Source organism: Pteropus alecto, unplaced genomic scaffold (genome assembly GCF_000325575.1).
Source record: "Pteropus alecto unplaced genomic scaffold, ASM32557v1 scaffold146, whole genome shotgun sequence".
Classification (NCBI taxonomy): Eukaryota; Metazoa; Chordata; class Mammalia; order Chiroptera; family Pteropodidae; genus Pteropus; species Pteropus alecto.
Genome location: NW_006442107.1, coordinates 14028802 through 14045434, shown reverse-complemented (window position 1 = coordinate 14045434; position 16633 = coordinate 14028802). Strand labels below are relative to the sequence as shown.

Sequence of the window (16633 nt, the reverse complement as noted above, 5' to 3'; positions counted from 1 at the left end):
AAAATAAAATGACTACTAGTACAGTTTGCTATCTCTGCCTTCATTAACAATTAGGCATTAACAATTTTTATCCACATCTGCTTTTATACCATCAAAACACATGTTAACACAGTGAAAAAGGTCTTAGTAGCATTATGGGGGAGGGCTGTCTTAGTAGCATCATGGGAATAATTTTTACCTCATGACTCATTTAATCCCTAAAAAGGTCTTGGTGATGTACCAACAAGAATCTATTGACCACATCAAGAACCATTTCTTGATGAATGAATAAATATGAGAAGAGCAAAATAATGATAGATTGAAAAAGCTAAACAATTTTAAGTTTTTCTCAATAAGGGAAATGTTTATAACTAAAGTTCATTATTTGCCTTAAAATGTCATAAGTTCTTAAATCAGACATATTTTTAAAAGAAATAGCAAAATATTCTGCAATACTCCTTTCACCTCCAGATGTCTGATTCTACACACTTTCCAACATTCATTCAATAACTCATTTAACATGTATTTACTAAGTATCTAGTGTGAGCTAGGTTCTGAAGGAACAAAGGAATAGGCTCAGTACCCCCCTTAATAATAAGCTCAACACAGAATAAAATAGAGTATAATAAATGCTATAATAGCAGTAAAAAGTACTTGCGAGGTGGCACCACAGAAAATGTCAGAGTAGGGAGAATCTCTAAATTTGAAGATAAGATCATTGAAATGGAGTCTGGGGAGCAAAATGTAAAACAATGAACACCACCAAGCTGACAAATATATACATTGTAAGAGTCCAAGAAGAAGAGAGGGTGCAGAAAAAATACTTGAATAAATAATGGTCAAAAACTCCCCAAATTTTAGGAAATATATGAATCTATAAATCCTAGAAGCTCAAGAAGCTCAACAAGCTCCAAGTAGGATAAACTCAGAAAGTTACACCGGGACACATTATAATCAAACTGTCAAAAGACAAAGAATTTAGAAAGTAACAAGAACTGACTTGTCGTATACAAGAGAGCCTCCATAAGATTAACAGCCAATTTCGCACCAGAAACCATACAGAAGAGAAAGCAGTGAGATGCCATATTTAAACTACTGAAAGAAAAAAACTGTCATCCAAGAATGTTTTGGTCTGGTGTAACTATCTTTCAATAATAAAGGAGAAATTAAGATGTTTCAAACTAAAAAAAAGCTGATGAAATCTGTCACCAGTAGACCTGTCCTACAAGAAATGCTAAAGGGAGTCTGTCAGGCGGAAATGCAAGGACATCAGATAGTAACTAGAAGCCATATAAAGAAATAAAGAATATTAGTAAATGTAACTACATAAGTAAATATAAAAGCCAGTATTATTTTTTGGTTTGTAATTCCATTTTTTCCCCTATATGATTTGAAAGACAAGTGCATAAAACAATAATTTTAAGTCTGTTAATGGGTACATAACATATAAAGATGTAATTTATAACAATATAAAGGGGGGAGAAAGCTATATAGGAAGAGTTTTTGAATGCTATTGAAGATAAGTTCACAGCAATCCAAACTAGACTGTTATAAATTTAGAATGCTAACTGGAATTCAAAAAAAAAGAAAATTCATCCCCCAAAATAGAGGATCTATAAATGGAAGAACAATTAATTCTTCCTAGAGAAGATGGGGAAAGCGGCAGAGAGGAACTGACACCACAGTTTCAAGGCTAGAACACAAAGCAGAAACATGAAAAGGGAAGAGTATATAAACACACACAGATACATAAAAGTGCAAGGTGTTTATAACATTTTTAATTGGGGAGAAATTCACACAACATAAAATTAACCATGTTAAAGTGTATATAATTCAGGGGCATTTAGTGCATCCATAAGGCTGTGCAATCATCACCAGTATCTAGTCCCAAAACATTTTTGTCGCTCCCCGAAAGATGACCTCATACCCATTAAAGTCATTTAGTCCCCATTCCTCCCCTCTCCCCATCCTCTAGCAACTACTTTCTGTCTCTGTGGATTAATTTATTCTAAATGCTTCAGATAAATGGAATCATATAATATGTGACATTATGTGTCTGGCTTTTTCTCTTAGCATATTTTCCAGGTACATCTATACTGTAGCATGTATCAGAACTTGATTCCTTTTTATGGCTGAATAATATTTCATTGTATAGATAGATATACCACCTAAATCCATTCACCTGTTGATGGACATTCAGGTTGTTTCCACCTTTTGGGGACTGTGAAGAACAATGCTATCAGCATTCTTACAAAAGTATTTGTTTGAATACCTGCTCTCAACTCTTTTATTATGTAGAAAAGTCTATATCATACTTTACCATTTGTTTAAAAGAGAAAGAAATTATAACAAGTATATGACTGTATATGCAAAGAATTCTGGAAGAATATATAAACTGTTAACAGACTGATTCTGGGTAGGGAAAATGAGTGGGTAGGGAAGAGGAATGGGAAAGAGCCTTACTCATCTCTTTATAACCTTTTTGCCTTTTGTAATATGCATGTGTTATAACCTACTAAAATATATATATTTTTTAAATACACCTGGAAAATCCAAGCATTTAGTATAAAATAAGCATGGTGAATTGTTTTCTTAATTTCTAGGTTATTATAGAGAGAAAGGACTAAGGAAATATAAAAAGAACAAGACTAACAAGTATCTGATGGCAGCCAAAAGTTATGCTAGAGAACCAAAAATGACCAAAAAACCTATGACAGCAAGGTGACTAAATAAATAATTCATCACTATAATTCTTACTGCAATCTTAAATTACTTAAAATTCTTTGTAGAAAAAACATTAAAAGTTTTTCTAAAATGTTTCTTATCCTGCCTAATTCCAAACAGGAGCTATGAAATGTTATACTTAAAATGTCAAATAATATTTGTTCTACGTAAGACCACATTCAAATGACTAAAGCCACAGTAAAAACTTATGTCTATATACTTTGTACAGCTCCTAGTAAATTCTACTCATAACTTCAAATTTTGAATCAAAGAAGCCTTCCCTGATTGTCTAAACTGATGAGTTTCTCGGTTATATTTTTCTTCTCTATCACTGTGCAGTTTCTAGTTTGGTAGGGTCAGTTTCCCTGACTGATACGTAATTCCATGAAGACAGTTATGTGTCTCTCATTTGCTGAATCATCCTTGTCTAGCAACAGAGCAGGAAGCTCAACAAGTATCTGCTGAATAAAGGTCCCCAACAGGAAAAACTCTTCTTTTTAGATTCCAAATGAAAAGTCCCTTTTATCTAAAAATACACCTATAAAATTATAAGTTATCATATTATGTTTGTTTAATGTAGGAGCGCACCTTTATTTTAATTAGAAATTTAAGAAAATTTGCTTAAATTTTGCAGCAGCAAAAAATGACAAATCATCAATTTTTTAAAAATAGCCCTTTAAGTCATAGTAAAGAGAACCTAAAGAAAATTACATTATAGGCCAAAAGGAAATTTCATGAATTTATTTCAGAGGGAACACGTCTGCTTAAGGCACGCAATGTGTCCTAGCCTCTTAATCTAACCACCAATTTACAGGAAATGGTCTATTTCTCAGTATAGGGTCTGTGGATCCTGGAAGTCCTCAAGACACTTTCAAGGGATCCATGAAGTCAGAACTATTTCACAATATGAACTTTTTCACTCTCATTCTCTTCCATGTGCACAATGGTGTATTCCAGAGGTCATAAGACACACAATACAGCAAGACTGAATGCAAAAGCAGATACAAGAATCCAGCTGTCTTCAACTAAGACACAAAGATTTGCAAAATGTAACACAATCACTCCTTTCTCAAATAATTTTTAGAAATTAGTTATTTTTCACTAAAAATGTTATTTTATGTTAACATAAAATCAATTTAGTTTTGCAGTTTTTCAAGAAATATTAAAATATATTTAAATATTTTAATTTTGAATATAACTACCAATAGATATAACCCACATAAATGAACTATTTGGGGTTCTTCAAATTTTTAAGAGAGTAAAGGGATCTTAAAGCATACAATCTAAGAATTCCTGGTCTGGACCATGAGAATTTGTACAGACCAACCAATTTGTTTTTTTCAAAGAATAATTTTAAAATAAAAGACAGAGGGAGTCCATAGACATAATGGAACTTAAGGAATGTAATAAGCAAATGCAAAGAAGGAACTTCACTTGGATCCTGATTTTAAACAATGGCTAAAAAAAAAAAAAAAAAAAAGATGTGAGACAATCAAGGAAACAAATATTGGCTGGATATTTAATGATATTTTAAGAAATTAACTTTTCGAAGTTGTTAACAAAGAGTTTAACTGCTGGGTAATGTCTACATGGGGGTTCATAAAAGTCACGTAGTTTGAGAATACCAAATACTTTTAAGTATAAAAACTTACAAAATATAGACACTCTAATTTACTTGTTCAACTCTAACTCTAAAAGAGAAGCAAATAACAGTATCAGACAATATAAAAGCCACTGATTATCAATTCAAAATGGAATCCCTTCATTTTAAGAATTTATATTGTTACTTTTTAAATCAAATAAAAATTTGTCTTTTCTATTTCTAAAATCAAATAAATTAGAGCAACTAAGAATACACAGTACTTATGTTAGCATCTCTTACAAACCAAAAATCATGTTCATTAATATAAATGTTAATTCAACATATTTAAGAACCTTCATCAAAGGCAATAATATTGGGGTTATGGAGGCTAAAAACTGAAAAACGAAAACCACCCAAAGGAGCCCACTCTCTACTACATAATCAACATATAACCCCCCAATCCACAGTACACTATGAAGTGATAATTAGTTCCCTGAAAGATGTCTAATACAGTTCATTGATAAAAAGGTAATAATTTTTAACAAATGATTACAAATACAAGGAAAATCTAAACTTCAATCTAACATTTAATTGTTGCTAGTTTCAGGAAAACAGTAACAAGCATTCAAGGGCTGAACATTCCCAGGTTTGGCTCTTTGCATCCCAAGCTTTTTCACCTCAGCATCTTTAGATATTCCCAGTAGCTGAAATAGCTGGTTCAAAGAGGTATTTTATTAAAAGTCACCCTACAGAGATGATTTCCCTTACCATCTTAACTACTTAAGGTTTTCCTTCTATAATAGACTTAACGCAAAATTACTTGTTTATATTTTGCCCTCCCTATGAAAGTATAAATTCTATGAAGGCAGGGAGAAACTTGCTTTTCATTTTTTATTGAAATATATGCAACATATAATAAAAACTTTGTTTTTTTTAATCATTGCAAAATCCAATGCTTGACACATAAAGAGAGTGAATTAATATACTCCAAAGAGTTGAGGCAATTATGATTTTGTTAAGACTCAAATATGAGTAACATACAAGAGGGTGGTGTAAAGGATTCATTTGACTAGACTAGTGAAAGCAGCATTAATCAACTGCAAAAAAATTTCCTCCTATTTTCTTCAATTCTTGCAGAGATTCTAGTTATTGTTTCTGTGTTTGTATGTATATAAAAGAGTACAAATATCACCACTATTCTATACATTCTGTTATGTTCATGGTCATTATTTCTATAGCAATAAAAGTTACATAACTTAATGATGTATATTAACAGTTTTATAATTTAGACTAGTAGCGAGTCATTTAGAGATTAAAACAATTACCTGCAGAACATATTACTAAGAAAGCAAAAAGACAATGCATTGAGTGGGAGAAAATATTTGCAAGTCATGAATTTGATAAGGGACTTGAATCTAGAATACATAAAGAACACTTATAACTCAATAATAAAAAGACAAGTAACCCAAATTAAAAATAGGCAAGGATCTGAATAGACATTTCTCCAAAGATGGCATACAAATGGCCAATAAGCATATGAAAATATGCTCAACATCTCTGGCCATCAGAGAAATGCAACTCAAAACCCTAATGAGATACCACTTTACACTCAATAGGGTGGCTATTAAAAAAAAAAAAGATAATAACAAGTGTTGGTGGAGATGTGGAGAAACTGGATCCTCATGCACTGCTATTAGCAATGTATAATGATGCAGTCACTGTTGAAAATAGCTGGCAGTTCCTCAAAAGGTTATACAGAGTTCCTACATGACCTAGCAATTCTACTCATAGGTATCTATCCAAGAAAAATGAAAACATGTTCACATAAAAACTTGCAGCAGTATTATTCATAGTAGCTAAAAGTAGAAACAACCCAATGCCTACCAATTGATGAAAGAAAAAATTCATACAATGATTATTTGGCCGTCAAAAGGAATAAAGTATTGATAGATGCTACAACAAGAATAAGCCTGGAAAACATGCCAACCAAAGGAAGCCAGTCACAAAAGACCACATATTGTATGATTCCATTTAATGAAATGCTAAGCATAGGCAAATCTATAGAAACGAAGCAAATGTGTGGTGGGCTGGGGAAGGTAGGAGGGTTTGGGGGGCGGGGGCGGGATGATGGCTTAAAAGGCATGGAGATTCTTTTTGGGTGATGAAAGTGTTCTAAAATTGTGGTGATGGTTTTACAACTATAGGAAATTATAGCTACTGAGTCTTCCTAAAAGCCTTGAGGTATATCCCTTCAAACAGAAACTCTTTCTTTAAGGGAGACAAAGATAAAGCAGATAGAAAAAGAGGGGAAATCTTCATAACTGAATGATTACCATGTCTGACATATTTTACCTACTCAGTCTTATATTTTAAACAGTACTTTTTCCTACCAAAAGCACATTTTTGTCTATCTTAGTACAAAATGTTCAACCAATTATCCTTAGTTTATGTCTCGAGTTCTTTATTTCAAATTTGATCAATTCCTTTCATAAATATTTATTTTGCAGAGATAATGTGAAGATTCAAGATATTATAGTAAGATGGCTGGTAGTCAATAAATTATTGTCATTATCACTATGCTATAGGAGATGGAGGATCCTAAAATGATGAGCCAAAGTGCAGAGTGGGGAGAATACAAAGACTATATCCTACAGAGGCACAAGTCATGTGTCAAGAAAAGGAAACCCCTGGCTGATAATCACAGACCAAAAGTGAGAGAACTGCCAGTAGCATCAGTATCACCATGATCATCATCACCACTATTACTACTCTTACTATCATCACCATCTACACCCAACACTCTCTACCCAAAACATCTATTTTATGCCTTTTTTGTTTTCCTAATTATGAAGCATTTACACATATGGAAACATGACCCAAATCAAGTAATAACACATCATTTCCCCCAGTGCTATCAAGCTTTTTTTAAAAATGTGAAATATAAGATAATACCAATCCATTTTTATTTCCTCTCTCCCTTACAGTAAGCACTATCTTAGAATATGGTGTTAATCATTATATGCATGTTTTAACTGCAACTATAGGTATCTGTAAAAAACACAGAGTAATGTTTTCCATGTTTTCAAACTTTACTAAGTGACATACTGGTGTGCACCTTGCTTTGTTAGTGCAACAGTTTGCTTATTTGTTTTTTAATTCAAGCATGTTTCATGTAGCTCTGGTTCATTCATGAAAACTGCTGGATAGCAGTATATTGTATGAATATCACAATATACTTGTCCATACTCTTAACTAATGAGATGTTTAAACTGTTTCTAATTTTATTATTAACGAGCAGCAATAAACACAATTCCTTGAGCACAGGTATTAGTTTCTACGATATATTTCTAGAAAGAGAACTACTAGGTCAAAGAATACATACTTTCAACTTCATTAGAGGTTCCTAAGTTGATCTTTTCACACTCCAAACAGCAGTGTGAGAAAGTTCCCGTTTTTCCTCATCCTCAATAATTCTTGGTATCGTCATAGTTTTTTAATTTTGCAAACTAAAAAATATAGAGTGGTATCCTACTGGTCTATTTTTTCTTGATTAATAAGATTAAGTATCATTTATTGGCCTTTCAGGTAGTCTCTTGCATGAAATGCCTTTAACAGTGTTGCCATTTTTCTATTGACACCATTTTTCTGATTTGTAGTAGTTCTTAAAATAGTCTGGTATCAGTCCTTTATCGATTATATGCATTTTTAAATGCTCTTTCCAAAGGGAAAAAATAAAGAAATAAAAGAACAAACCTGTTGCTGATATTGAAATCTTGAAATCTAGGAAGCGAAGACAATTCCTGCCTTCTCAAAGTTCTCAGCTATTTCCCACATCTTTATATCTAGGTTTCTCAAACTTTTCTGGCCACTCTCAGAAGATAAATTCCTCCATGAGAGCCAATACACACACACACAAAGCTCTATATCAATTTCTTCTACCGAATTAACCACAAGCAAACACAAAAGGGAAATTTCTCTACATTCTATATAGGCAATGCCACATCTGCCTCTCATATTAATACATCATATAGCTTTCATATGGGTCAGTATACGAAGGCATCTATTTTGATTAATAACGCTTTGTTTAAACTGTTAATTAATAACCATCATATCGCTACATCAGAATGTTTGAAACAATGAAGAGTGCCCGCTCTCTACTCAATGAATTAAGAATTAAGATATAAACTCGCACTAAACAAATGAATTTTTTTTAGTGGTACTAACGCACAATCAGTTCTTACAGAAAAAGATGCTCTGCAGAAGTGACTTGATTCTGGATATTTTAGTGACAGCACACCCATGTTCAAAAAAGTTAAGTTCATTTACAGAAGCATTAGGTCTTGCAAAATACAGACGCTGCCCTAGACGCACGAAAAGACCTTCGATTACTTAATTCAACTCCTTCATATTCAGGTGAGGTAACTACAATCCCAAAATCAAGAAATCTGCTCAATGCAGGTCCTCTAAAATTTATAAATTCAGGGGTCTTTCCACTGAATCACACATCTTCTTTTAGACTCCCCAGTTCTAAAACTCTGATTCCCCTATTAATTTTACAAGATTAAGCTGATGCGTTATAGAAATGACGGCAGTAATTCCCGAACCCACACCAATCTTTTCCTTTCCATTTCCCTACCTATCATCTACCTCCCCAGTCTCCATTACTGCTGTGCAGAAAGAAAAAAAAAAATAGACTGCCTGAATTTCTGGCCCTAATTAGGTGCGGAATCCTGAGCCCCTGGTTACTGTTTTTGTGTTAAAATAGAAGTTCTTTTTTAATCCTTCGTTCCTTTATTCAGCAATACCTCTCAAGCGCCGACGGTGCGGAAGCGCAGCGCACACTGCTCCCGCAAGCCGCCGGACCGCCGAAACCTGGGAGCCGGGAGCGCGGGGCAGGGGGCGTCAGGCAGCGGGGAGCTGGGGTCGCTGCGAGACTGTTTCCCGTGGAGCGGGGCAGGGGGTCCCGGTAGCGCCAGGGAACAGGCCGGGTGGCGGGGCGCGGGCGACTCACCTTTACGCAGTTCCCGCTCCCACACGGTGACGATGGGCCGCGAGTGCTTGCGGTGGTGGATGAGCCACAGGGACAAGGTCTGCACACTCTGCTGCGAGTTGCTCAACTCCGACAGCTTCTTCTCCAGCGCCGCCTCTGAGAAGGCGGACATCCCTCCAGCACCGCGTTCACGCCGTCCCACGCGGTGGGGCTGAGGGGAGGAGAGTTTCGCCGCACTCGCCGCGGCCTCGCCCACTCACCCCACCCTCCCCCACGCCCTCACCACCGCGCCACTACATCCAAGACCGGCCGCAATCCAGCAAGATGGCGTCCGGCCGGCAGTGACGTCACGGCCCACCCACGCCCCGCCCTCGGAAGGGGAGCGGCCAAGACGCCGGACCTCCGGGCGGAATGGGCAGGCCCAAACCAGCGCCCGGGAGGTGGACCGGGGCGTGCCGCCTGGGCTTGAGCCAGAGGTTGGGCGGGGTTTCCCCCCCTCCCAGAACCATCTGGGGGCGGGAGGGAGAAACTAGCTGTACCAAGAAAGGAGTGATTAAAAATCTACACAGGCGCATAAATTGGTACAGGCATTTTGGAAGACTATTTGGCATAATATATTATATTTTAAAATACACATTCCCTATGACCCTGTAGTTTCTCTAATTACTGTCAATGCTAGGGAAACACCAGCATGTTTGCATATACCGTCTATATTAGTTAGTTATTCCGGCTGGGATATTCGCAGCAGGTAAATTGCTGAATTAATTGTAATACTCCACATTACAGTATACATGCAGCAATTTAAAAGCTGAATAAATCCAATGGATTAGGGTTTTTTTAAGCTGCAGAATGAAAAGTATAGTACAATATTTGTTTTATGAAAGTGTATATTTTACATAAATTCCTAAGTATGTTAATGGATAGCAAAAGGTCTAGAATACAGACTACATTACTAGTGATGTCAGAGAGAGGATCACAATTGGAGCTCCTAAATTGTGTCTATATTGCTTACATTTTTTTAAGAATGTATTCATGTATCACTTATATAACAAAATTAATTTCAGAAATCTCATAATTAATCCAGCACATTTGCCGTAGTACTTGTTTTAACTATGATAGTTCGCAAAGGAAGCATACTGTCACATCCTAAATATTAATATAAGAAACTTCAAGAAAGATACATAAGAAACCACTGGAATTCCTAAATCATCTTTTGAAAAGCACTGTTCAAGAACTTTGCAACAAGTAGGCTTCAAATATGGGTATTTATCTGTTCGTTTGATTGTAAGTATAGTTGATCTTTCCTGTTTCTAATGTCACTACACCTTGAGGTTCGGATACCTCAAGAGGTGAGCCAACTCTCCCTTCTCTTCCCTTCACTCCAGTAACTATTTCTGTCTCTACATTCCTCTCTCACCCCATTGTACATTCTTTTGTTTAATCCAATCTACTTAGTCTAGTTTTTAAATTAATGAGTTTAACCTGTCTTCCAAGATCTAACTGTATCTTCAACAGTATTGCCTTCCATGAACTCTGCAGCCACCCAAATTGCTACATATCATCTCTCAAATAATGTCTTCACCTGAGATTCCCACTCTTCTCACTCTCTTTTCTCTCTCAATTCTACCTGAACTTTAAAGACCACCTTGAATTCCAACTTTCTTTTTTTCTCCAACCAGTCCAATGCATGTAAGAAGTTCCCTTCTGGGTCATTTACTGACTTGAATGCCTTATTTAGCACTTACACTACTAGTCTCTGTTATTTATAATTTTATACATTCTCTCCCCAGCTAGATTTTGTTCTCAGTGACTCAGCCAAAGCACCAACTCTTCTGTCTTCCTTGGTTTAATTTGACTACTCCTGCTCTGGATTCCTACAGTATTCCGTGTATGAGTGTACCATAGCTTTTCACACCGGGCTGTTAGATCTATGTTTATTGACATCGTTACTTATTGCTGTGTTTTCAGACTGTTTATGCCCTTAGATAATGATGACTTAGTTTTCATATTTTGTATCCTTCTATTGTACTTCTTAATTCTGTCTTCCCAAATATAAGCCTCAAAGTTAAAATAATGCATTTTTCCCATAAACTATTTTTGGATTTCCTGGAATGGCCACCAAGTAACAAAAGGATGTGCTCCTTCAACCTAAAAAAAGAAAAAAAAAGGCTATCACAAGAAGAGACCATAAATCAACATTGTTATGAATATGGATGCAAAAATCTTTAACAGAATACTAGCAAACAAAATTCAGCATCATATTAAGAGAGTTACACATCATGACTAAGTGAGATTCTTAGGAATTCTTGGGAATTCATATCCCAAGAATGCAAGGGTGGTTCAAATACAAAAATCAATGTAATACATCGTATGAATAGAATAAAGGGAAAAAACAAATGAACATCTCAATTGGTGGTGGAAAAAAGTATTTGACAAAATCTAGCACCTTTTCGTGATTAAAAAAACTCATTGAAGTAAGAATAGAAGTGATCTTTCTCAACTAAAGAACATGTATAGAAAAATCCAAAGAACATGTATAGAGAAATCCACAGCTAACATTATACTCAATGGTGAAAGATTGAAAGTTTTCCCCCTAAGATCAGAAACAAGACAAGGATAAGTACTTTTGCCACTTCTATTTAACATTATACTGAAAATTCTAGCCATAGCAATTAGGTAGCATCCAATCCAGAGCAAAGCACCACTTCCTTGTAACCTTCCCCAAATCACCAAACAGAAGCCTAAATGCTCTAAAAGCTCCTTGGCTAACATCCCCTTATTGAGCTACTCCATGGTTCCCCCTGGTGTTCATTCTCCCTCATTGCAATAAGCCTCAAACCAAAAACCCAATTTGTTCAACTATAGCTGTGTTCCTCGTGGTTTTTGGCTGAAGGACATTGACATACTAAACGTCTAGTATGAGCCAGGCACTGTGGATACAGCAATGAATAAAACAAGAATCTCTGCTGCTTTTAGAGTTGACATAAAGGTGAAGACTAAAGCATCTATATAAGTGCAATACGTGGCATGTTGGGTTAAGTGCCACAGGGAAAAGTAAACAGGAAAGGGGGAGGGGTAGTGTGTGTTGAAATTTTTTAATTGGTTAGCCAGGGAAAGCCTTACTGAGATGACACTTTAAGATCAGAAGGAGAGGAAGCACGAACCATGCAGCTATTTCAGGGTGTTCCAAGCAGATGGACCAGCTAACTCAAAGGCCATAGGACAGCAGTACGAAACAGCAAGGAGAACTCATATGGAGTGAAGTGATCAGAGAGGAGAGGAATCAGAGTTGGAGAATAAGACAAGATGGGAAAGGGAAGAACGGTCATATAGCACCTTGTAAAACACTGCAAAAAACTTTGGCTTTTGCTCTAAGATGGAGAATTGTTGGAAAATATGGAACAGAAAAATGACATGGTCTTATATACTCTTTAATTAAAAAAAAAAAACACTCCAATTGCTGTGTTAAGAAGAGATTGAGGAAGAGGGGACAAAAGTGGAAGCAGGGAGACAAAGTACTTACAATCAGCAAGAGATAATGGTGATTTGGACCAGGCTGGAAACACAGGAAATGAAAAGCAGGCGGATTCTGGATATATTTGGCAAGCAGAACAGGCCAGATTTACTGTTATGGGGGCAGGGGTTAAAGAAAAATAAAGGAAGATGTTAAGATATTCAGTTTTCAGCCTGAACCCAAACTGAAAGGCTGAAGTTGCCATTAATTGAGACAAGAGACACAGTGTGAAGGCAGATTTTTTTGTTTTTTTTGTTTGTTTTTTTGGCAGAGGTGGGGGAGGAGGGTGGAAGAAGAGGAGTTCCTATTACATTTGCAATTACAAGTGGAGATGTTGGGTAAGCAGTTGAAGAGCCTGCCATTCAGAGGAGTTCTGGACTAGAGTTAAAACTTTTGGAGTTTGACTATAGACAGTATTTAAAATCATGAGACTGCTACAGCCATGCCACCCTGAACACGCCCGATCCCTTCTGATCTCTGCTGCTAAGCAGAGTCAGGCCTGGTTAGTATTTGGATGGGAGACCACCTAGGAAGACCGGGTGCTGTAGGCATAGAAACAAACAAACAAATAAATGAATGAATGAATGAATAAATAAATAAATAAATTTAAAAAAGAATAAAATCGTGAGACTGGATGAGATCTCCAAGCAGGGTGGTACAGATTGGCAGAGAAGGTCAAAGACTGAACTAAAGGCATTTGAATATTTAGAGGATGGGGAAATAAGACATAAGCTAAAATAGCCAAAGGAATAGCTATTGAGATAGGAGGAAACCAGTAGTGTGGAACCCTGGAACACCAAAGAATGTATTTGAAGGAGAGTATGAATAATGATGTCAAATGCTGCTAATAGACCAAGATGAGGATGAGACTTGACGATTAGATTTAGCAATGACTTCCTTGTGACTTTCCTGTTCAGGAGAAACATCCTGATTCTGTAATCTTTTTTTCCGGTAAAATATCACTTTCTAATGCACTATGTAATTTATTTAGTTATCTTATCATCAGCCTATTCTTACTAGAATGAAACTTTCAGGATTGATTTTTGCCTGTTTTGATAATTAAGAAAATATGCATACAATAGCATCTGGCCATAGTAGGAGTCTGGTTTTCAGATCTATCATTCTGTTGGTCCGACATCTATGAACATGCTCTTTTGGCAATGTTTCTCTAAAACTATTAGATTATATTCTAGCCAAGTCCTAGAATACTAGGATGGTTCTCCTTTGTTCAAAGCCTGGCATTTTATGATGCAGCCCAGCCAGCCCAGCCAGTTTGGCAGAAAATCATCCTGTTACTCCATGCCTTTCTTATTCAGAACCCCGTGTACTTTCCTGTAAATGCAAGGAAAAACATCCACAAGTGACAGCCCTACAGCTCTTGAGATATGTCTCATCTCTAATGGTGGAATCATATATTTAAAAAGAAATGGAAGAAAAGGACATCAGACATCAGATTGGGAAATCTCTTTTAAGATAGGGATGCCCAGCCTGAACTCCCATATTTTTGGGCTCTAGAGACCAATAAAAGGAGTTTAAGTCTCTTCTGTACATCAATTAGTCCTAGGACTTTCATCAAATCAATAATTTTATGGAGATTTATTTTCCTTATCTGCAATATGCAACTAAAAAGGTCTATATTGCAGAGTTATCATGAGGATTGAATTATCTAGAAGCCTACAATAGACCTTAACAAATGCTATTTTCTTACTTTCTAACCCCTCGTTTGTCAAATGTTTTCAGCTATGTTATAATGGAAATTTATTTTTTATGGTAACACTGTACAATAAAATGTTTGCTTGTATCTGGCTCATTTAACATAATGTTTTCATGATTCATCCATGTTATAGACAATTATATTTTTAAATTTAATTTTTTCATGAGAAAACCTGCAATATATAATCTTTTATTTGGTGAAAAGCAATTTGAATCTTTTCCATGACCATTCAATTAATGTCTTTCGTGCATCCCTCCTAGTCAAGAACAGAAATACCTTTACATTTATTCAAATGTTTGTGTTCATTAGCAGTATTTTGGTTATCTTCATCTAGAGCTTGCACAGACATGTTACATAAACTGGTTCTTTAAAGTGACACTTAAAAAAACCTAATAGTTGAACACAAGTGCCATTATTTCTAAATTACAGTTGTCTTCTAAATTTGCAAAATTGGAAGTTTCATTAAAATTCCACAAGGCGGCAGACTGGTTCCATTAAATCTGGTTTACTGCTCTGATTTAAATATTCTAGGTATTTCCAATATTGTCATCTCCAAGTATAAAAAAACTTTCTAAGCCAACCTAAGAAACCTATGAAGATGTTTTCTCTCAGAAACAACTTCACAAATGATGGTTAATTTTGTAAATCAGTTCACAAATCTTACTTAGCATTAAAGTAGTTGTAATAGAATCAGAATTTTATACTTAAGCCAAACTTAAACATGACAGTAGGAATTTAATAGGGTGTAGTCGCTGTGGAAAATGTTATGACAGTTCCTCAAAATATTAAACATATAATTATATGATTCACTAATTCCACTTCTGGGTATATACCCAAAAGAACCGAGGCAGAGACTCAGATATTTGTACACATAATTGTAACAGCATTATTCACAATGGCAGAAATGTGGAAGTAACTCTCCTATATTAATGGCTGAATGGGTAAATAGAATGTGGTATGTACATACAATGGAATATTATCCTCAAAAAGGAGATTCTGACACATGCTACAACATGGATGAAACTTAGACATTATACTAAGTGAAATAAGCCAGACTTGAAAGGACAAATATTGCATGATACCACTTATATGATGTACCTAGAATACATACATAGAGACAGAAAGTAGGACTGTGGTTACTAGGGATGGGGGGAGGGGAGAATGGGGAATTATTATTCAATGCGTACAGAGATGTGGTATGGGATAAGTTTTAAAGATAGATGGTGGTGATGTTTGTACATGTAAATGTATGTGTCACCAATGAACTGTAGATTTAATAATGGTTAAATAGTAAATTTTGTTATATTTTACCAATTTCTTAAAAAGGAAAAAATCCTTTCTAGCTATTGACATAGTGCTTATGGTGACAAGTATGGAACTGTGGCAATTTGCTACCTAATTTTCATTATACTTTTATAGTACTTTTATGAGAGGCTCAAGATCCACTGTTTTTGGAGTTGTAGTTTCTGGTCTACATTAGTTCCTTCCTCTCTGCACATTTCCCCTCCCCTCTTCTGCTTTTCTTAAACCCTGATTTCATAGAATAGAAATAGTCAAGAAGACAAGTTTTTATATTTTCTAAATTTTAAAAATTTTATTTTTAATATGCTAAAATGTATTTGATCCTGAATTATTTTGATTTATGATTGTAAGTTTTTTCCTCTTTAATCTGTTGACATGGTACACTATAGTAATGGGTTTCCTGGACAACCATTCTCACATTCCTAGAAACACCTTGTATTATTGTATCTATATTCATTTTTGCTTTTCATTTATACTATCTTGTGAGACTGTGAAGTTCTGGGGTTTTATCCAATTTAGAAGCTACAAGTTAGCCTGTTACTAGTTTCGTGGATAATGGCAGAAGACATTGGACTCCTGGGACACAAAAGACTATAGTTTACAGCATAGCTAGTAGTAGCATAAGCATCACCTGCATCAGTACCTCCTGACGCCCAAGTCCCACAGAGGCAAAGTGAAAGGTCTCAGGTGGATGCAGCACATGTTGTGAGTTTGTGTAGCAGTTGAGCTTGGAGAATTCACCTTTTACAAGCTCTGATCTTTGTCTCAGACCTTATTCTTCAAGGTGGTTCACTGACAAATGGCCTGGGTAGAGTGGTCATGGTCTTA

General features: G+C 35.7%; 1 protein-coding gene and 1 pseudogene across 3 annotated transcripts in view; one reads left to right on the top strand and one right to left on the bottom strand.

Annotated features, from left to right (window-relative positions):
• Positions 1-9633, bottom strand: part of RPRD1A (regulation of nuclear pre-mRNA domain containing 1A) — a 61726-nt gene extending 52093 nt beyond the window's left edge. For all 3 annotated transcript variants that reach the window (XM_006919962.3, XM_015595763.2, XM_015595764.2), the window contains exon 1: positions 9297-9633. In XM_006919962.3, coding sequence (XP_006920024.1) covers positions 9297-9447 — 151 coding nt within the window. In that variant the 5' untranslated portion in view covers positions 9448-9633. The remainder of the gene's footprint in view (positions 1-9296) is intronic.
• A 3588-nt stretch (positions 9634-13221) lies between these two features.
• Positions 13222-13340, top strand: LOC112469367 (annotated as a pseudogene).
• Positions 13341-16633: the final 3293 nt, after the last annotated feature.